General features: G+C 32.0%; 1 protein-coding gene and 1 long non-coding RNA gene across 2 annotated transcripts in view; one reads left to right on the forward strand and one right to left on the reverse strand.

Annotated features, from left to right (window-relative positions):
* LOC111675227 (box A-binding factor) overlaps window positions 1–18824 on the forward strand; it is a 52596-nt gene extending 33772 nt beyond the window's left edge. Inside the window, exons 4-7 of the mRNA XM_023435954.2 lie at window positions 1458–1524; window positions 1585–1712; window positions 9641–9732; window positions 17735–18824. Coding sequence (XP_023291722.1) covers window positions 1458–1524; window positions 1585–1712; window positions 9641–9732; window positions 17735–18370 — 923 coding nt within the window. The 3' untranslated portion in view covers window positions 18371–18824. The remainder of the gene's footprint in view (window positions 1–1457; window positions 1525–1584; window positions 1713–9640; window positions 9733–17734) is intronic.
* LOC124420079 overlaps window positions 1–23271 on the reverse strand; it is a 74673-nt gene that overhangs the window by 40985 nt on the left and 10417 nt on the right. Inside the window, exon 2 of the long non-coding RNA XR_006941016.1 lies at window positions 10087–10234. This is a non-coding gene — a long non-coding RNA (uncharacterized LOC124420079). The remainder of the gene's footprint in view (window positions 1–10086; window positions 10235–23271) is intronic.

Genomic DNA, 23271 nt, shown 5'->3' on the forward strand with positions numbered 1-23271 from the left:
GACTAGACTATAGACTAGACTATAGACTAGACTATAGACTAGACTATAGACTAGACTATAGACTAGACTAAAGACTGGACTATAGACTAGACTATAGACTAGACTATACTATACTAAGCACACTTTTAAATTTGTTTTTATTAAAACACCCTATAGACTAGACTATAGACTAGACTATAGACTAGACTATGGACTAGACTATAGACTATACTATACTATAGACTATACTATAGACTAGATTATAGACTAGACTATACTATACTAAGCACACCTTTAAATTTGTTTTTATTAAAACACCCTATTTGTATGCTACACAAAAAGCTAACAAATGAACATAGTTTTCTTTTGCTTTCTCTCTACCAACATCCTGTTTAATCTACATTTGTATCTATCACATACATCAAAAAAAACAGGTAAGATAATATTTATGTGTGTGTAAACAACACACTTATTATTTGTCACAAGTTGCCTTGAGAAACAAAAGAGTGAAACAACAAACCAAACAATCTTTTCTTCCTTTTTCCCCAATACAACAAGAGATAGCTATAAATAAGTTGGGGGAATGTATGAGTATGTATTTAGCATGTCCTTGCGCATTCACTGGTAACTTGTCTTGTCTTCTTTTGTATATTTGTTGTAGTTGTTTTTATATTTTTAATGGAACTTAAATCCATTTTTCTCTTTTTTTTTTAACAATTATTGTTGCTGTAAATGTATGTGTGCACATATAGCAGGAGAATGGAATGAAAGGAATACAGAATTGTTGTTGACAATTTCAAAAATGTTATCCTCATAACGACAAAAGCTTTTTCTCAGATTTGTTATATGTTGTTGACAATTGTTATTGTTTTCAGATTGTCAATATCTTACGGAGTACTTAACTTATAAGAGTGTGTGTTTTCTATATGTATGTATGTGCAAAAGTAGGGGTAGAACATGTCCTTAATGTTGTGTTAAGTTTTGTGTACGAATTGCTTTTCATTTTAAAAGTCTTCATTACAGTTGTGTAAATTTTGTAGCGTTTTCTATTTCATAAAAGAGAGTAGGGAATTGTAGGAGGTTTTCTAGATTATTACAGGGTCTTCAGAAATCTAGGATATTTTTAGCTATTTACAAAGTTTTCTTGGTATCATCCCGTTTTCCATTAAACAACAATAGTGAATCATTTCTCTGGAATTTTACTTCATTAAGTTACTTACACTCTCAAGTATGTTCATATATTGTCTACAAATGTAAATGACAACTGTCTTTCTATTAGAACAATATTCTTACAATATTATTCTTCAGCAAGAGCTCTTGTTTTTGGTTACTATTATTGTAGTCCTTATTTAACAAATTGAAATTATCCTTGTCACTAGCAACCGTTACAACATTTTCAATGGTTTAGCAAATATTTGAAAAGTGAAAGGTAATTAATATTGATTCAAATTATTTACGATTTTTCTTTTTATTTAAAGGAGCCGAATGGAAACTCTTAACCGAAGAAGAAAAACGTCCATTTATTGATGAAGCTAAGAGGCTGCGGTGAGTTCAGTTTTAGTGTAATTCTTTTTCAGTTCCAATTTCATTATTAATTTATCTTAGAGCCATGCATATGAAAGAACATCCCGATTATAAATATCGACCGAGAAGAAAACCCAAGGCTTTGAGAAGAGATGGTTATCCCTATCCAATGCCATATCCATCGGTACCAGTAGAGGCTTTAAGGGCTGGTAAGTTAAAAATCAATCAAAAAAATCGAAAACATTAAAGTCCATTTTCTGGCTAAACTAGAAGAGCTACAGCAAAAAGGATGAAAATCTGTGATCACTTTTATGTCCTACTAAAATTCGATTTTTTGAATGAAAATCTAAAAGTCCATTTTCTGGCTAAACTAGAAGAGCTACAGCCAAAAAAATTAAAATCTGTGATCACTTTTATTTCCTTCAAAAATTCAGTATTTTGAGTGAAAACCTAAAATTCCATTTTCTGGCTAAACTAGAAGAGCTACAGCCAAAAGGATGAAAATCTGTGATCACTTTTATTTCCTTCCAAAATTCGATATTTTGAGTGAAAATCTAAAAGTCCATTTTCTGGCTAAACTAGAAGAGCTACAGCCAAAAGGATGAAAATCTGTGATCACTTTTATTTCCTACTAAAATTCAATATTTTGAGTGAAAACCTAAAAGTCCATTTTCTGGCTTAACTAGAAGAGCTACAGCCAAAAGGATGAAAATCTGTGATCACTTTTATTTCCTTTAAAAATTCGATATTTCGAGTGAAAATCTAAAAGTCCATTTTCTGGCTAAACTAGAAGAGCTACAGCCAAAAGGATAAAAATCTGTAATCACTTTTATTTCCTTCCAAAACTGGAATTTTTTAGTAAAAAACATAAAAGTCCATTTTCTCGCTAAACTAGAAGAGCTACAGCCAAAAGGATGAAAATCTGTGATCACTTTTATTTCCTACTAAAATTTGATATTTTGAGTGAAAACATAAAAGTTCATTTTCTAGCTAAACTAGAAGAGCTACAGCCAAAAGGATGAAAATCTGTGATCACTTGTATATCCTTCCAAAATTCAATTTTTTGAGTGAAAATCTAAAAGTCCATTTTCTGGCTAAACTAGAAGAGCTACAGCCAAAAGGATGAAAATCTGTGATCACTTTCATTTCCTACTAAAATTCGATATTTTGAGTGAAAACATAAAAGTTCATTTTCTAGCTAAACTAGAAGAGCTACAGCCAAAAGGATGAAAATCTGTGATCACTTGTAAATCCTTCCAAAATTCAATTTTTTGAGTGAAAATTTAAAAGTCCATTTTCTGGCTAAACTAGAAGAGCTACAGCCAAAAGGATGAAAATCTGTAATCACTTGTAAATCCTTCCAAAATTCGATTTTTTGAGTGAAAATCTAAAAGTCAATTTTCTGGTTAAACTAGAGATACAGCCAAAAGGATGAAAATCTGTGATCACTTTTATTTCCTTCCAAATTCGATATTTTGAGTGAAAATCTAAAAGTATATTTTCTGGCTAAACTAGAAGAGCTACAGCCAAAAGGATGAAAATCTGTGATCACTTGTAACTCCTTCCAAAATTCGATATTTTGAGTGAAAACCTAAAAGTCCATTTCTGGTTAAACTAGAAGAGCTACAGCCAAAAGGATGAAAATTTGTGATCACTTTTATTTTCTACAAAAATTCAATATTTAGAGTGAAAACCTAAAATTCCATTTTCTGACTAAACTAGAAGAGCTACAGCCAAAAAAATTAAAATCTGTGATCACTTTTATTTCCTTCAAAAATTCAGTATTTTGAGTGAAAACCTAGAAGTCCATTTTCTGGCTAAACTAGAAGAGCTACAGCCAAAAGGATGAAAATCTGTGACCACTTCTATTTCCTTCAAAAATCATTTTTTTGAGTAAAAACATAAAAGTCCATTTTCTGGCTAAACTGGAAGAGCTACAGCCAAAAGGATGAAAATCTGTGATCACTTGTAAATCCTTATTAAAAATCGAGTTTTTGAGTGAAAACCTAAAAAGTCCATTTTCTGTCTAAACTAGAAGAGCTACAGCCAAAAGGATGAAAATCTGTGATCACTTTTATTTCCTTCTAAATTCGATATTTTGAGTGAAAACATAAAAGTTCATTTTCTAGCTAAACTAGAAGAGCTACAGCCAAAAGGATGAAAATCTGTGATCACTTTTATTTCCTACTAAAATTCGATATTTTGAGTGAAAACATAAAAGTTCATTTTCTAGCTAAACTAGAAGAGCTACAGCCAAAAGGATGAAAATCTGTGATCAATTGTAAATCCTTTCAAAATTCGATTTTTTGAGTGAAAATCTAAAAGTCAATTTTCTGGCTAAACTAGAAGAGCTACAGCCAAAAAGATGAAAATCTGTGATCACTTTTATTTCCTCACAAATTCGATATCTTGAGTGAAGATCTAAAAGTCAATTTTCTGACTAGAAGAGCTACAGCTAAAAGGATGAAAATCTGTGATCACTTGTAAATCCTTCCAAAAATCGAAATTTTGAGTAAAAACCTACAAGTCCATTTTCTGGCTAAACTAGAAGAGCTACAGCCAAAAGGATGAAAATCTGTGATCATTTCTATTTCCTTCCAAAATTCTATATTTTGAGTGAAAATCTAAAAGTCCATTTTCTGGCTAAACTAGAAGAGCTACAGCCAAAAGGATGAAAATCTGTAATCACTTTTATTTCCTTCCAAAACTGGAATTTTTTAGTAAAAAACATAAAAGTTCATTTTCTAGCTAAACTAGAAGAGCTACAGCCAAAAGGATGAAAATCTGTGATCACTTGTAAATCCTTCCAAAATTCGATTTTTTGAGCTACAGCCAAAAGGATGAAAATCTGTAATCACTTGTAAATCCTTCCAAAATTCGATTTTTTGAGTGAAAATCTAAAAGTCAATTTTCTGGCTAAACTAGAAGAGTTACAGCCAAAAGGATGAAAATCTGTGATCACTTTTATTTCCTTCCAAATTCGATATTTTGAGTGAAAATCTAAAAGTATATTTTCTGGCTAAACTAGAAGAGCTACAGCCAAAAGGATGAAAATCTGTAATCACTTTTATTTCCATAAAAGTCCATTTTCTGGCTAAACTAGAAGAGCTACAGCCAAAAGAATGAAAATTTGTGATCACTTTTATTTCCTACTAAAATTCGATATTTTGAGCGAAAACATAAAAGTTCATTTTCTGGCTAAACTAGAAGAGCTACAGCCAAAAGGATGAAAATCTGTGATCACTCTTATTTCCTACTAAAATTCGATATTTTGAGCGAAAACATAAAAGTTCATTTTCTGGCTAAACTAGAAGAGGTACAGCCAAAAGGATGAAAATCTGTGATCACTTATATTTCCTACTAAAATTCGATATTTTGAGTGGAAACCTAAAAGTTCATTTTCTGGCTAAACTAGAAGAGCTACAGCCAAAAGGATGAAAATCTGTGATCACTTGTAAATTCGATTTTGGAAGGATTTTTAGCCAAAAGCATGATAATCTGTGATCACTTTTATTTCCTACTAAAATTCGATATTTTGAGTGAAAACACAAAAGTTCATTTTCTAGCTAAACTAGAAGAGCTACAGCCAAAAGGATGAAAATCTGTGATCACTTGTAAATCCTTCCAAAATTCGATTTTTTTAAGTGAAAATTTAAAAGTCCATTTTCTGGCTAAACTAGAAGAGCTACAGCCAAAAGGATGAAAATCTGTGATCACTTTTATTTCCTTCCAAATTCGATATTTGTGAAAATTTGTGATCACTTTTATTTCCTACTAAAATTTGATATTTTGAGTAAAAACATAAAAGTTCATTTTCTAGCTAAACTAGAAGAGCTACAGCCAAAAGGATGAAAATCTGTGATCACTTTTATTTCCTACTAAAATTCGATATTTTGAGCGAAAACATAAAAGTTCATTTTCTGGCTAAACTAGAAGAGCTACAGCCAAAAGGATGAAAATCTGTGATCACTTGTAACTCCTTCCAAAATTCGATATTTTGAGTGAAAACCTAAAAGTCCATTTTCTGGCTAAACTAGAAGAGCTACAGCCAAAAGGATGAAAATTTGTGATCACTTTTATTTTCTACAAAAATTCAATAGTTAGAGTGAAAACCTAAAATTCCATTTTCTGGCTAAACTAGAAGAGCTACAGCCAAAAGGATGAAAATCTGTGATCACTTCCTTCCAAAATTCGATTTCTTGAGTGAAAATCTAAAAGTCTATTTTCTGGCTAAACTAGAAGAGCCACAGCAAAAAGGATGAAAATCTGTGATCACTTGTAAATCCTTCCAAAATTCGATTTTTTGAGTGAAAATCTAAAAGTCCACTTTCTGGCTAAACTAGAAGAGCTACAGCCAAAAGGATGAAAATCTGTGATCACTTTTATTTCCTACTAAAATTCGATATTTTAAGTGAAAACATAAAAGTCCATTTTCTGGCTAAACTAGAAGAGCTACAGCCAAAAGGATGAAAATCTGTAATCACTTGTAAATCCTTCCAAAATTCGATTTTTTGAGTGAAAATTTAAAAGTCCATTTTCTGGCTAAACTAGAAGAGCTACAGCCAAAAGGATGAAAATCTGTGATCACTTGTAAATCCTTCCAAAAATCGAAATTTTGAGTAAAAACCTACAAGTCCATTTTCTGGCTAAACTAGAAGAGCTACAGCCAAAAGGATAAAAATCTGTGATCACTTATATTTCCTACTAAAATCCGATATTTTGAGTGAAAATCTAAAAGTCCATTTTCTGGCTAAACTAGAAGAGCTACAGCCAAAAGGATGAAAATCTGTGATCACTTTTATTTCCTTCAAAAATTCGATATTTTGGGTGAAAACCTAAAAGTCCATTTTCTGGCTAAACTAGAAGAGCTACAGCCAAAAGGATGAAAATCTGTGATCACTTATATTTCCTACTAAAATTCGATATTTGGAGTGAAAACCTAAAAGTCCATTTTCTGGCTAAACTAGAAGAGCTACAGCCAAAAGGATGAAAATCTGTGATCACTTTTATTTCCTTCAAAAATTCGATATTTTGGGTGAAAACCTAAAAGTCCATTTTCTGGCTAAACTAGAAGAGCTACAGCCAAAAGGATGAAAATCTGTGATCACTTTTATTTCCTTCAAAAATTCGATATTTTGGGTGAAAACCTAAAGGTCCATTTTCTGGCTAAACTAGAAGAGCTACAGCCAAAAGGACGAAAATCTGTGATCACTTATATTTCCTACTAAAATTCGATATTTGGAGTGAAAACCTAAACGTCCATTTTCTGGCTAAACTAGAAGAGATACAGCCAAAAGGATGAAATCCGATATTTTGAGTGAAAATCTAAAAGTCCATTTTCTGGCTAAACTAGAAGAGCTACAGCCAAAAGGATGAAAATCTGTGATCACTTATATTTCCTACTAAATTTCGATATTTGGAGTGAAAACCTAAAAGTCCATTTTCTGGTTAAATTAGAAGAGCTACAGCCAAAAGGATGAAAATCTGTGACTTTTATTTCCTTCCAAAATTCTATATTTTGAGTGAACACCTAAAAGTACATTTTCTGGCTAAACTAGAAGAGCTACAGCCAAAACGATGAAAATCTGTGATTACTTTTATTTCCCACCAAAATTCGATATTTTGAGTGAAAACCTAAAAGTCCATTTTCTAGCTAAACTAGAAGAGCTACAGCCAAAAGAATGAAAATCTGTGATCACTTGTAAATCCTTCCAAAATTCGATATTTTAAGTGAAAATCTAAAAGTCCATTTTCTGGCTAAACTAGAAGAGCTGCAGCCAAAAGGATGAAAATCTGTGATCACTTTTATTTCCTTCGATATTTTGAGTGAAAATCTAAAAGTCCATTTTCTAGCTAAACTAGAAGAGCTACAGCCAAAAGGATGAAAATCTGTGATCACTTTTATTTCCTTCAAAAATTCAATATTTTGAGTGAAAACCTAAAAGTCCATTTTCTGGCTAAACTAGAAGAGCTACAGCCAAAAGGATGAAAATCTGTGTTCACTTTTATTTCCTTTAAAAATTCGATATTTTGAGTGAAAATTTAAAAGTCCATTTTCTGGCCAAACTAGAAGAGCTACAGCCAAAAGGATGAAAATTTGTGATCACTTTTATTTTCTACAAAAATTCAATATTTTGAGTGAAAACCTAAAAGTCCATTTTCTGGCTAAACTAGAAGAGCTACAGCCAAAAGGATGAAAATCTGTGTTCACTTTTATTTCCTTTAAAAATTCGATATTTTGAGTGAAAATCTAAAAGTCCATTTTTTGGCTAAACTAGAAGAGCTACAGCCAAAAGGATGAAAATCTGTGATCACTTTTATTTCCTTTAAAAATTCGATATTTTGAGTGAAAATTTAAAAGTCCATTTTCTGGCTAAACTAGAAGAGCTACAGCCAAAAGGATGAAAATCTGTGATCACTTTTATTTCCTTTAAAAATGCGATATTTTGAGTGAAAATTTAAAAGTCCATTTTCTGGCTAAACTAGAAGAGCTACAGCCAAAAGGATGAACATCTGCGATCACTTTTATTTTCTACCAAAATTTAATATTTTGAGTGAAAACCTAAAAGTCCATTTTCTGGCTAAACTAGAAGAGCTACAGCCAAAAGGATGAAAATTTGTGATCACTTTTATTTTCTACAAAAATTCAATATTTTGAGTGAAAACCTAACAGTCCATTTTCTGGCTAAACTAGAAGAGGTGCAGCCAAAAGGATGAAAATCTGTGATCACTTGTAAATCCTTCCAAAATTCGATTTTTTGAGTGAAAATCTAAAAGTCCATTTTCTGGCTAAACTAGAAGAGCTACAGCCAAAAGGATGAAAATCTGTGATCACTTGTAAATCCTTCCAAAATTCGATTTTTTGAGTGAAAATCTAAAAGTCCATTTTCTAGCTAAACTAGAAGAGCTACAGCCAAAAGGATGAAAATCTGTGATCACTTTTATTTCCTTCCTAAATTCAATATTTTGATCGAAAACCTAAAAGTTCATTTTATGGCTAAACTAGAAGAGGTACAGCCAAAAGGATGAAAATCTGTGATCACTTGTAAATCCTTCCAAAACTCGATTTTTTGAGTGAAAATCTAAAAGTCCATTTTCTGGCTAAACTAGAAGAGCTACAGCCAAAAGGATGAAAATCTGTGATCACTTGTAAATCCTTCCAAAATTCGATATTTTGAGTGAAAACATATACGTTCCTTTTTTGCCTTAAATAGTAGAGATAGGGCTTTTGTTACGAATGCATTTAGTTTTAAGTAGCTGTTAATGTTATTGGCTAATTGAGGTTTTGTTTTTGGCTTTTCTGGTGTTAAATAATTAGTTAATTATTGTTTCTATGATGTCATTTACAAACATGTTTTTGACAAAATACACACAAGGGAACTATGCTAAGCATACAAATCTAAACAATATGTTATAGATAATAAAACAACAAAAGCTTATTAAGGAAAAACTATAAGTATATAAAAAGACTTATAAAGGATGAGATAATAAAAAAAACAAACAAAGATGTTTGGCAAAAGGATAGACAAGCATTGAATTGTCACGTTAGTAGAGAAGGACATTGGCCAGAGAAAACGTGCTTGAGTTAGAATGATTGCTAAATAAATATTTATTTGAGGCTTATTAGGGGGGAGCAATATTTCTTAGGGGTTACTGAGAAGAAACCACCAATTGTGGACATAATTGAGTTATGTGGGGAGTAAATAATAAATAGAAATTTAGCTTAACTCAGCTATTGTAGAGGCAGTTAATATTAGCTGGAGTAATATATGGTTTTATGTCAGAAAAGTTTTGTATAGTAATGTCCTTCCGCTGTTGTCTGGCATTGTACTTTTTTCCGCCTCTTTGATGGGGTGAAAAAGAGCAAAATTTACATTCTAAGATAAAAGTCTTTTCTAAAGTTGAAATAGTTTCTTATATTTCCAAAAATGTATTTAAGGTTAAAGAGTAAAATCTGCTTTATCACTTGGACAATTAGAAAAGATGAGGTCAGCATTGCTAGGGCAGACAATCTATTATTATGATAATTGTTTAATAAAGTACCAATTTGATCGAAACAAAGAAATAGTTACAGACCTTTTGACAACACTATATGCTTTCCACAAAAAACCCTTTTAAAATAATCTTTTGTTTGCAGGCATAACGCCCAGTTATTTTGCGCCGGGACCAGCAGCAGCCGCTTATCATTTAGGCAGTCATCTAACGCAAACGAATCCACCAACATCACAGGTGAGTAGTAGTCGATAGTTATTTAAATTGTTACAAAATTGAGGGGATAAAAGGGTTCAAGTAAAAAAGCCGATCAACAATTAACTCAAGTACCTTGATTCAAAAAGGAAATGTGGTAATTGTTTGGTTTTTAAATTTGTTTATAAAAAAACCTCTTTTCCCTCTTCTCAAGGTCTAGTCTTAAATATGTATTGTATATATAAGTACAGTAGCCAGCAATTTGTTAAATGCTGATTCACTAGACAACGATTTTAATCAACGGTTTTGTTTGAATGCTTTAAATAGTGGGAATGGTATATGAAGACTTGATTGATCGATCGTTTGTTGGTTTGATCTAAACTTTAGTTAACATACCTGTGTGTGTGTGCGAGTGTATGCGTTAAAAAGGTTGTTGTGGTCGTTAGCCATCGTCACACCTGCAAATTATTTCGTTGATTGTTTAATGACATAATTTCCAACTCCTCTAAAGAACGCCCACTTCAAAAAAAGTGGTGGCGCAAACCTGGAAACATATACAAAAAAACCTGGTTAAATAAAAGAATAACAAAAACACTTAGAGAAAAAATACATAAAACACCTAACTTTCAACAAAACAAAATATACTTCTATGATCTACTTCTGTTTAAGAATATTTCTTTCTGTGTATTGCCTTTGGCCAACATTTGCTCTAGACAAGTGTTACCTTTATTCGAATAACTAAACCTTTATCTCTATTTAGTTTTTTATTTGTTTATCCTTAAAGCCTTGTAATTGTGCAACCTTTTTAGCCAACGTTACGCTATAGTCTAGTTCCTCTTTTTTTGTAACATTTTTGGCAAGTCATCACACAACTCTACTCAACTCAATTATTTACTAACGAGAGTGTTTAGGCACTCATTGATGCCGTATAACACCTTGTAATTTTTCAATTATGAACATTTAATATAAAGGCAGAAAGAAGCACCCTTTAAAGTTAACCAACCAACCAACGAACCAACAAACCAGCCTAACAACATCAACACTGCAACAACAACAAAAACAAACTAAATTAAATTATGATGATGACGATGTGACAAGTACATTAAACTACTATACGTTAAGAGTTTTAAGGAGTAAGTACTGCTGCTGGCACACCACATATGCTTTGGTGACACTTGTAAGGACGGTCTTATACATATAAATATGTAGAAGGAAAAAGAACCCAAGTTGTTGGCAGCTGTTTTATCAAGAATTTTGTTGAGCCATAAGCGTAAAAAATCAACTGGTGTTGTATTATTATTTCATATTTTTCTCTTGGTTGGTTTTTTGTCACATTTTAAGGAATGGCCAAATTTGTAGGGACAACAGGGAGTTTAATAAACGTCCTTTCTGTACTCTCCAATGATGTTCTTTACTACCCAGTGTAGTTAAAAGAAGGTTTGAGGTAATTCGCTTCAAATTGATCGTGGTATTTCAGATGCCAGATCTTTCAAGTTGTTGCTTAATCATTTGATCCTCATCTTAACCAATGTGACCCGAGAAAGCAGAGATATTAACATCAGCGAGCTAGACTTCTCAAGTCCTGTTAAACCGTAAAATCCCTAGTTGCTCAACAAAAAAATTCAGAAATTTCTGCAAAGCGACTTCCAAAAGAGCGCAGAGATCAAAGACTTGCAACTGGAACTTTCAAAAGAGAGTGAAGATTCAAAGACATGCAATTCAAAGTGAAACGCGATGACATCTTAAATATCAATCCAGAAAAACCATGGGTATCCCAACTAAACTTCGCAGGCAATGGAATAAGAATAATTCAACTGTAAAATCAAAAGGTTGGTGAATCAATTAAAAAACTTTTAAAACGTTTAGTCTTTAATTGCTCAGAAAGAACGACTTCCAAAAGAGCGTGACGATTCAAAGACTTGCAACACGAAAGTGAAAAGCGATGGTATCCAAAATTCTAATCCAGAAATATCATCAATATGTCAACAAAACCTTGCAGAAAATGGAAAAAAAAGATACAACTGAGGAAGTTAGCTATCTTTTGAAGCTAACTTCAAACGCATTTAACCGAGTCGATACAAAAATTGCATAACTGAACTGTAAAATCAAAAGGTTGGAGAATAATGTTAAGCAGAAGAAATCTGATTGCTGACAGCGAATGAGATTAAAGACTCGAAGAGTTTTCGCAAAACTTTGTGGGTAAAACCTAAAATCTTTCAACTAAACCTTAAAAACGACAGTCAATGGAATAAGGAAGAAAAGCTGTAATTTAAGGAATTTCTGATTAACCCCCTTGAGCTTCACTAAATAACACAAGGATCTTCTGGATATCAAACCAGACCCAGGGATTACCAAAATTTACAACAAGGCATTATCATTAGCGATTTAATAATTTGCCAACAAAATACCAAAATCAGAAGAATGAGAGATCCAAGGAAAGTCCAATACAAACGGAATTTGTTAAGTTATGATACACAATTTCGAGTATTTGCAATTAAATCAGCATCAAGAATATACCACTTGCATCTTTAGATAGTTCCGATTAGCTTCATGAACTTTCAAGAAGCTATACTAGTACCCAATAACATCTGCAAAACCAAACCAAACGAAGCAAGTATATTCTAGGACGAAATCAGACGAAGGTGAACCTAGTGGAAACATCAAACATAATGTCGGAAGTTTCTAGTGAAATACTCTATCTGTGGACCAACCAACTCGGAAGTTCCCAGTGAAATATTCCCTCTGAGGACCAACCATTATAAGAGCACAACATTAACTATTCAAAAATCCGCTAGATGAAAATTGTTGTCTGAATTTCCTCGGACTTCTGTATCAAGTCTGACTTGACTTGATATACAGAAGTTTTAAAGAAAATTTGCGAAGTCTGTCGATTGTAGACAATTGGTTGATGCTAGTGAATTGGGCTAACGAAACCGGTGATAAATCGTTTAGTTCCATGTCCTTTCATTCTCCTGTTGCAAAGACTATTAAGGCTATTATTCTATGCAGAAATTTCCAATACAACGTTGCAAACAACGCCCAATAAACTTTTGGAGTCAGATGTGTGAATGTGGAAGACGAATAATGAACTACCGAATTAAAAAGTGAGATTTGGAAATAAGGAATAATCACCAACGAAAAAACAGCAATTTGAACTTTATTCTGTCCTAATCTTCTGAAGTTGCAAAAAAAATCAGCGCAGACAAACGATTAAAAACAATTTTTTGATGATGAACGATCTTACAAGGCAATGCCTTTCCGAGCAGTTTCTGTACCCAAACAGAACCGACATTTACTAGCAATTTGCTAACAATATTAATCTAAACTGTAGATTAATGATTTTTATAATAATCTTCAAGAGGTTTGAAACATTGCTTAAAAATTGACAGCGATTCTATGCTTTTTTCCAAGACATTCTGCTGAAAATGAACACCTATCATTTGGTGTTCTTTCAAAACTTCAACACCGAAATCACCAACAACAATTTTCGTCACATACACGATGATGCGTTCGGAACTCTGTCGATTAATCTACAAGATCAAAACTCCATGGTTAGGTGGTTAATCTAATCATTCGCATGAGGAAACATAAATTTGGCGATGGCGAATCACAATTCCTTGATCCAAATAGAAAACATTTTAATGCAAAGAAATCTCTAGAAAATGTTGCAAATAACTTTAAATGATTCATTCCCCACGATTAGAAAAACAATTTCACTTAAAATCACATAATTACACTCATTAGCACATACTCTTTATGCCCCAAACACACACAAAACAATCATTAAAGAAGAGTAATTAAAGCCCCTAAGTAACGTTGTGCCACATAACTTCTATTTAAACATCCGCCTACTTCCCCTGCTCAACCACAAGCTTCTGTAGTCAAACATTAAAACAAGGTGTGATGCTAAAACCTTAAGTTTCTTTTAGATCTATTGTTTGAAAGAAACTCCCTCTCAACTTAATAGCTGAACTTTAACCACAAAACATATACATATGTATGTATGTGTGTATGTATGTACAACAAACAAAGACTTAAAGAAGAAAATTCCCTTGACATATTGTTTGGCAACAACATAATTATAATAATCACCAGGTTGGTAACAGTTGCGTTGCCAACCAACAACAAAGCTACACCCTCTCAAAGTCATGCCAAACGAACAATACAAAAGACGCAATCACATATTCATTAAATGTATGTAAGTGAGAGATAGGTTGAAAGTATGAATGATTTGTGTATGGCTGTATGTGTTTTTTTTTTCTTCTTCTGTCTGAATAGATGTGACAGCCTTGTTAGCGAGTTGCAATGTATTCATTAGCAAGTTATTAAAATCCATGACTGTCGTATGCGCTTTGTTTGTGGCAAAAAGTAAGAAAAGGTGGCAACAAAAAAAGAAACTGTTCACCGTTCTTTTAGTCGTTTGCAGGAACAATATAATAAGTCAAATACCAGGTATATGTATATGTAAGTGTTTGATGGACATCGTTGTCGTCGATGTCTATATGTTGAGCAATAAATTTTGTATTGACGTTTTGTATAGAGCGAGTGTTGAAAGTTTTATTATATTTCTTTTGGGGCGTTATCTTTTGCCATGGTTACTAAAAAAAACAACAACAACTTTAAATTATAGAGTTTATAATTTTCACTTGAGTTGAAGATTTTCACATTTAAATAATCACTTTAGCTTTGTTGTTTGTATGTACTTATAACGGAGTGGCTATTGTTTGTGGCTGCGGTCAATGGGGGAGGAGGACAGACAAAGATAAAAGCTATTTCAATGAGTCTATGTATGTATTGTGGGTTAAGAGTAGTTGATTGAATTCTTGAGCATTCGAAATATTAAAATTGGCAAAAAGGAAAGAACAGGAACAAGCGTCTTTGAGTTTCACAGATTCTTCCTTTGAAGTTTATTCCGAAATCGAGTCAAAAGTATCTGATACTTGAATTATCCAGCTTAAACATGAATGAAGACAGTGACTCGATAATTTGCAGAGCTGCACTTTTAAAAGAGAAAGAATACCAAAGAAAAGACAATCTAACGATCATTCAGCTAAACCGTAAAATCAACAAGTTGGCGAATGATATTAACCAAAAGAAATGATCAGCTCATCTAAACGAAACAATGATGGTCCATTAAAACCCAAATGTGAAGACTGAATGAGGAAGAGGATGACGGAATGAAGACAAAATCAGAAACATGAAACTTAGGTTCTGAAGTTGTGGTATACAGCTTAAACTCTCCTGCAACCCAACTAGATACTTCAATTCCCAACAAACATTCAAGCTCCTCTATCCAAGAATCTTCCACATGAAAAATGTTAATCTTCTTTAAACATTAGAAATGATATCCTGATATTCCGATATCCGAGTTAGTAGAAATGTTCTCTCAGTCTAATCTTCCTTAAAAGAACTCCAATTTATAGTTGTGATTTTAGTTCAAGATCCTGGGAGTTGTGCCGTTAGTTCTGAGGACATTTGAATATAAATTTGCGCTACCCAATGACAATATTTAGAAATACAGATTCTGATATTGATATTAGTTCGAAGAATCTTTTCAAATATGTTTAGGAGTCCAGCAGATCATTCCCTTAGTTTTAAAGATAACTTTTCGCATGTTTGTGAAGCCAATGATCACGTGATGGTTATGGACAGATTTGCACAAGATGTTAGCGAAGTTTCTTCTGAAGACATCATTCTACTGAGATCGTTATGATGACAGTACCATCGATGAAAATGATTTTTAGGAGTATCGATGATTGCACTTCCCATTGCAAAAGATTTTTAAGTCCATCGATTTATACACTGAATAAACTCTTCCTATAAATTCAAAGTTGAACAAAGAGGAAGTGATATCCAGTGCAAACTCCTTCAGATATTTGAAAAGCTATTACAGTTCCTGATATTGATATTAGTTCGGAGAATCTTTCCAAAATATGTTTGGAAGTCCAGAAGATCGTTCTCTTAGTTTCGAAAATAACTTTCTGCCTATTTGCGAAGCTAATGAGCACGTGATATTTATCCATTTGGAATGATTAGCAAAGGAATACTTTCTGCGCAGTTAACTTTAAAAAATTGGTCCTGAAGATATCCCCATTTAAGATCTACAGTCCCAATCCTCTGAGATCGTTATAATGAAAGTACCACCAATCAATGAAGATGTTTTTTACAAGTGTCGATGATTCTATTTTGAAATGCAAAAGATTCTAAAGTCCTTCGATTTAAACACTTCCCATGATTTCAAGGTTGAACAAAGAGGAAGAGCGATCCAGTGGAAACTCCTTCAGATATTCTAAAAAGCTATTACCCTTAGATTAACTCTGAAGTCTAATCAAGTGGAACCATCCAATTTCAGAATACTTTGTGTCATTACGAAACAATTACAATGTATTTAATGTATTGATATCACTACTTAATTTCCGAAATGAGGACAAGTAAAATCCTTCAATTTCCCGACAATTTGCCATAATCCAAAAGTATTTTTTGATCATTTTTGTTGCTGCATTATTGCTGCGGGAATTGACAGTTACTTAGTGGAAATATATTTACATTTCGGTTCGTAGAACCTTGAAGTAGTGGGACTTTTTTGAAAACTGGCAAAACTGGAGATTTTAAATGGCTCTTTGGATTAAACGCTGAAGCTAAATCTTCCAAACTAGAGAGACATAAGAGATCAGTGAGAGGGAGACGATGTAAGAAGGATTTTATGTATAACAAGGCTTTCATGGTGAACAAATTGATTAATTCTTAAGAAAGGTCAAGTGAAAACAATTAATTTCTGTGGATAGTTCTATGACATATTAGACCGACAAAGAAGACTCTAATTTGTCTCTAGCATAGGAAAGAGATTGTCGCATACCTTTCCCCTTTAGCTCTAAAGTGTTACATATGTTTTTGATATTAAATCCTGTTAAACAAAATAAACACAATTCCTTGTACTGGCCACAGTTAAGCTGAAAGATGAAACCATTTAAATGTAACACATTGTATTCCATTTTTCGAAACCTAGGCTATCATTTAAATTTCATTTCGTTTAACACTGTTTGGCAGTGGAAATGTCAGTGAGTGTGTGTGTGTTAAACACAAACACAATTAATTGATTACGACAATCAAAATATTTGTGTTTTGAAACAAAATTCCCAATTGGTTTCAAATTGTGATGGTAACAGACGCAAAAACAAGAAAGGAAACAACTTACGAAGCTGCAATTATAACACCACGTTTATAAACCATGATTATGATGATGATGATGACGAGGACATTGGATGGGGCGGTTTAGAATGTTTAAAAGGGCTTTAAAGGTTTGCTAGTGTAAACATATTCAATTTTATTTGAGTATGAATTTGAAATCAGAGTAGATGATGATGTGTTAACAATGTAATTATAGACTCGACACCCTATATTTTGAATGAAAATGAGGGTTACAAACAACAGCGGACGCGTATATACATCCCGTTACTGTTTTCACAATTTATTTATTTATTTGTTTGTTGTTTTTTTGTTCCCTTTAGTTAAACAATGTGAGAATATTTCGTAAAAGAAAACCTCCCCCCTTAGAGACAGGATTTTGAAAAACAATTTTTTTTTGTGAAAAAAATTAAGAAGATGAATAAACATTATTTTAAATAAATGCGATTACATTGCAATAAATATTCTTGTTGGTTGTTTGTTTTAGAAAACCTGCTACAATTTGTACTGTTTGCTTTTCCACTTGAGTTGTTAATTGCGGCTACAAACACTAAAAAAAGGATTCTCTTTATAACACACAAGGATTCCATCCATACAATTCAATTCAATACAAATAATACAATTAAATTGAATCCAATTGAATTCATGGCTATTTGCAATCCCATTAATGTTTGATGGTTAAGTCTCTGAAAGGGATGTTCAATAAAAGTGATTCCTTTTGTTAGCAAAGTAACCAAATCGCATTAAAAACTAAAGTGTCATCATGCGCAATTAGACAGTAGACAAGCAACAACAATTGTCTCTTAATCTCTGATACATTTTAAACAATTTCTCTTTTATTTTTTCTTTTTCTTTGCAGACATCTATATCCGGACAAATGGAGGTGCCCAAATTTGCTTTAGATCGCAACTCTTATCTAAGCACAGCTGCCACAGCAGGATCTCTTTACGAATCCTCAAAAGCAGCCCAGGCTAGTGCAGCCTATAGCGCCTATTTAGATCCCAGCGTCTTAACTAAGGCCTATTTCGATTCAAAAATGTATCAAGATCGAGCCGCCAATTATGCCTTTGATATAACGAAAATCTATGGTGCCCAGCAGCATAATACTTCGGCAGCCGCAGCTGCTGTGGCTCATCAACATCATCAGCAACAACACCTGCTTAATGGTCTGGGCATAGCCAGTCCCCACAACAACAACAGCAACAATGCCTCTTCGAATAGCAACAATAATGTAGATGAACGTGACAATTCACCACATTTGGATACGGGCGGTAATAGTAGTAGTGGTCCGATTGGCGTTATACCCGATTCAAAATCTCATTTACATTCACCCAACGACAGCCAATTAGAATACTCTCAATATGCTCAATACAACCAAAGTGCAGCAGCAAGTTTTAATAATGGCGCATTAACGGCAGCCGCCTCAACGAATACCGCTTCGGTTAGTTCGGCTGCTAGTGGAGATTTTCGTAGGCCTCTAACAGTTATATTTTGACCGCCATCCGATGAATGCGAAGAGCTAAATCTGTCCATAACAAACTAGGCAATAGAAGCACACCACACCCTCAAAAACAAAACCTAAAAAAGGATTTTCTCTCTTTTTCCTTTACTCCTTTTTTAATTGTTTTAAAATTCTACAACGATCGGTGCAATTTTATTATAACATGGAAAATCAAAAGTACTTATAAATAGCAACAACAAACATTATATATAATAAAATATATAAATACATAATTAAATCATATATAATTATATATTCCAAACAACAACAACAAAAATATAATAAATTTACAATAAAACTGAGATTAATTATTTAAAAATAATTTACTTTTTTTTTGTTTTTAATATTTTTCTTTAAATTTTATAAAAATAATTGAAAATATTTTGTAAAATTTTAGGCAATTTTGAACGTCATTGTTAAATTGACGAAAAGTTTAATTAAAGCAATTAATGATTTTAACAAAATGGAGTTTTATACGAAAACTGTCTTAACAAGAAAAGTGTCTTGTTAAGACAGTTTTCGTATAGAAAAGTGTCTTGTTAAGACAGTTTTCGTATAGAAAAGTGTCTTGTTAAGACAGTTTTTCGTATAGAAAAGTGTCTTGTTAAGACAGTTTTTCGTATAGAAAAGTGTCTTGTTAAGACAGTTTTTCGTATAGAAAAGTGTCTTGTTAAGACAGTTTTTCGTATAGAAAAGTGTCTTGTTAAGACAATTTTCTAAGAGAAAAATATTTTTTTAAATTGCTTAAAAAATGCTTTTTTACAAAATATTCAAAATCAAATTTTATTTTTGCAAAAATCTCTAAGAAAAGAAAAATTTATAATGAACAACTAACAGTGTCTAACAAAATTGTTTGAATAAAACAAAAGTAAAAAAAATTTAATGAAAAAAAAACTTAAAAAAACAAATTTTTTTAATTTGTTTAAAATTTGAAAACAAAATTAATTGAAAATTCTTTTTTGTTTTCTTAAAAGTTTTATTAGACACTGTTTAATATAATAGCATAAATATTAATAGTAACAAAACTTAGTTTCATAGGAAAATTGTAGCATGTATTTGATTTTATTTTCTAGCAGGTGTAAATACACAAAAATTAAAAACCATATAAATATGATTAAAGAAAAATTACATTAAAAAGGAAAAAAGAAAAACATTTAGTTGATGTCAAAGTAAAACCTCATAACTGACAAGTTTTTTTCTTTGGAAGCTAGAGAGTATGCAAATGATTGCTTTGATATGGGATTGAAGTTTAACGTCATTATATTTAGAGGAAAAATTTGATCAGTTATGAGAGTTCTTTCACTGACCAGTGTTTTAGGTTAAATGTTTATTTTTTCTTTGGATTTTATAAAATTAATATGAATTTAATTGTAATAAAACAGAAAAATTTAATTGTAATAAATGATTGTATAATAAAAAACGAAATTAATTTCATTATTTTATGAAGAAAACAACAATGAAGAAAGAGTATTATTTAAGGGAAATCTGAAGAAAAAAGGTAAGTAGGTAAATGCTGCAAACGTACTAGTCCAGTAGCTAGTGAGTAAAAAGTACACAATTGCTTCATTAAGTAAAAAAATTGGCTTTCTTAGTGTAGAAAGTCGGATTTATAGTTGTCAGTTAACTTATCACAGAGTAAAACTACAAATCCAGGCCACCAGTAACTAGTCCAGTAATTGGTACCGTGGTAGTGTGTGCTAGAGGAAAGCTAGTTTCAATATTGAAATTATTTATTGAAAAAGTTCCTTAAAATACTTCAAATACTTATTTTCCTCATTTCTCCTCTTACTCTCTCTTAATTTCTTGAAAGAAAGTTAATATCCAATTCCTCCATCCACCCTTTCTTACTTCCCTGCCATTTCGTAGAGTAATTAAAAAAAGTAAATGCTGTTAATCAGAATTATTCATGTAAAAACTTTTGAAGAACATTTTAAGTTTCGTTCTTTTTGTTTTCAACATTTTTGCCTCTTTTCATAAGGTTTTTAAGATTTTAATAAGACGAATGTCATTAAAAATTAATTTACGTTAATGAGTGGCGTTGAAAAGCCACAAAATGATTTATATCACATTTTATATATTTATTTATTTATATATTATTTTCTTAAATCTTAATTGGTAATTGAGACTGTGTCAGTGTATAAAAAAACAGTTTATATTTAATTAAGTTAAATTATAGCAGCACTTTTTAAATGGTTTAGTGAACATTAAATAAATGGTATTATAAGTAATTAGTAAAAGAATGAATGAATTAAAGATTTTTAAAAACTTTTAAAGGGAGTGAGTAAGTGAAGCAAAATATTAGTTAATTTTAACAGAAATTTAGACTAATCTACAGCTTATCTATTGGTTTTCATAATATTCAAAAATCGTTTATTTATTCACAATAACATTAAAGATATTTCATGTAAATTTTTTGTCAGATTAGGATTTTTCTATTTATATATTATTTCGTTAAAAGACTTCTATAAATTGTTGGGCAAATTAATTACAATAATACCGTATAAAAGTACACATCATTACCTATCTAATGATATATAATATGTCCACATTACCTTTAAAATAAGACCAATTAAATGGGTTCAAAAGTAACACCACAGAGGCAAACATTACCTAAACCTGGCAGTTTGAACACTGATTTACCAAACACTTTAACACAGAACACTGTATTACCTTTAATCACTGAACTTAAAAATCTCCAGCAGCGCCCTCTCTTATTGAAGTCATAAAGTAGAAGTTTCTTCCCAACACTCTTATCCTATTGATTAGTCCACTTCACAACCCCGGCAAATATTGACTCAAAAAACTGACTAAAAACCTAATAAAATGTGGACACCCTGTTTGTCAGATGAAAGGTATTCCAACGTTAAATGTGACATGCAGGTGGCGCAACCTTTATTAAATAACAATGGTTCAGTGCTTGGCTAAGGACAATGTTTTATAATCCACAAAATCTTAATATATTCCAACAATAGAATCTTTAATAGAAGACATTTTTCATATAGAAAATTGTCTTCCTATAGAACACAGTTTTAATATAGAAAAGTGTTTTCATATAGAACACAGTTTTCGTATAGAATAGTGTCTTCTTTTGGAAGGCAGTTTTCGTATCGAAAAAGTGTCTTCTTTTGGAAGACAGTTTTCGTATAGAAAAGTGTCTTCTTTTGGAAGACAGTTTTCGTATAGAAAAGTGTCTTCTTTTGGAAGACAGTTTTCGTATAGAAAAGTGTCTTCTTTTTGGAAGACAGTTTTCGTATAGAAAAGTGTCTTCTTTTTGGAAGACAGTTTTCGTATAGAAAAGTGTCTTCTTTTTGGAAGACAGTTTTCGTATAGAAAAGTGTCTTCTTTTTGGAAGACAGTTTTTCGTATAGAAAAGTGTCTTCTTTTTGGAAGACAGTTTTCGTATAGAAAAGTGTCTTCTTTTTGGAAGACAGTTTTCGTATAGAAAAGTGTCTTCTTTTTGGAAGACAGTTTTCGTATAGAAAAGTGTCTTCTTTTTGGAAGACAGTTTTCGTATAGAAAAGTGTCTTCTTTTTGGAAGACAGTTTTCGTATAGAAAAGTGTCTTCTTTTTGGAAGACAGTTTTCGTATAGAAAAGTGTCTTCTTTTTGGAAGACAGTTTTCGTATAGAAAAGTGTCTTCTTTTTGGAAGACAGTTTTCGTATAGAAAAGTGTCTTCTTTTTGGAAGACAGTTTTCGTATAGAAAAGTGTCTTCTTTTTGGAAGACAGTTTTCGTATAGAAAAGTGTCTTCTTTTTGGAAGACAGTTTTCGTATAGAAAAGTGTCTTCTTTTTGGAAGACAGTTTTCGTATAGAAAAGTGTCTTCTTTTTGGAAGACAGTTTTCGTTTAGAAAAAGTGTCTTCTTTTGGAAGACAGTTTTCGTTTAGAAAAAGTGTCTTCTTTTTGGAAGACAGTTTTCGTATAGAAAAGTGTCTTTTTTTTGGAAGACAGTTTTCGTTTAGAAAAAGTGTCTTCTTTTGGAAGACAGTTTTCGTTTAGAAGAAGTGTCTTCTTTTGGAAGACAGTTTTCGTTTAGAAGAAGTGTCTTCTTTTGGAAGACAGTTTTCGTTTAGAAGAAGTGTCTTCTTTTGGAAGACAGTTTTCGTTTAGAAGAAGTGTCTTCTTTTGGAAGACAGTTTTCGTTTAGAAAAAGTGTCTTCTTTTGGAAGACAGTTTTCGTTTAGAAAAAGTGTCTTCTTTTGGAAGACAGTTTTCGTTTAGAAGAAGTGTCTTCTTTTGGAAGACAGTTTTCGTTTAGAAGAAGTGTCTTCTTTTGGAAGACAGTTTTCGTTTAGAAGAAGTGTCTTCTTTTGGAAGACAGTTTTCGTTTAGAAGAAGTGTCTTCTTTTGGAAGACAGTTTTCGTTTAGAAGAAGTGTCTTCTTTTGGAAGACAGTTTTCGTTTAGAAGAAGTGTCTTCTTTTGGAAGACAGTTTTCGTTTAGAAAAAGTGTATTCTTTTGGAAGACAGTTTTCGTTTAGAAAAAGTGTCTTCTTTTGGAAGACAGTTTTCGTATAGAAAAAGTGTCTTCTTTTGGAAGACAGTTTTCGTATAGAAAAAGTGTCTTCTTTTGGAAGACAGTTTTCATATAGAAAAAGTGTCTTCTGTAGGAAGACAGTTTTCGTTTAGGAAAAGTGTCTTCTTTTGGAAGACAGTTTTCGTATAGAAAAGTGTCTTCTTTTGGAAGACAGTTTTCGTATAGAAAAGTGTCTTCTTTTGGAAGACAGTTTTCGTATAGAAAAAGTGTCTTCTTTTGGAAGACAGTTTTCGTTTAGAAAAAGTGTCTTCTTTTGGAAGACAGTTTTCGTTTAGAAAAAAGTGTCTTCTTTTGGAAGACAGTTTTCGTTTAGAAAAAAGTGTCTTCTTTTGGAAGACAGTTTTCGTTTAGAAAAAGTGT

The sequence above is a fragment of the Lucilia cuprina genome, chromosome 5 (genome assembly GCF_022045245.1).
Source record: "Lucilia cuprina isolate Lc7/37 chromosome 5, ASM2204524v1, whole genome shotgun sequence".
Lineage (NCBI taxonomy): Eukaryota > Metazoa > Arthropoda > Insecta > Diptera > Calliphoridae > Lucilia > Lucilia cuprina.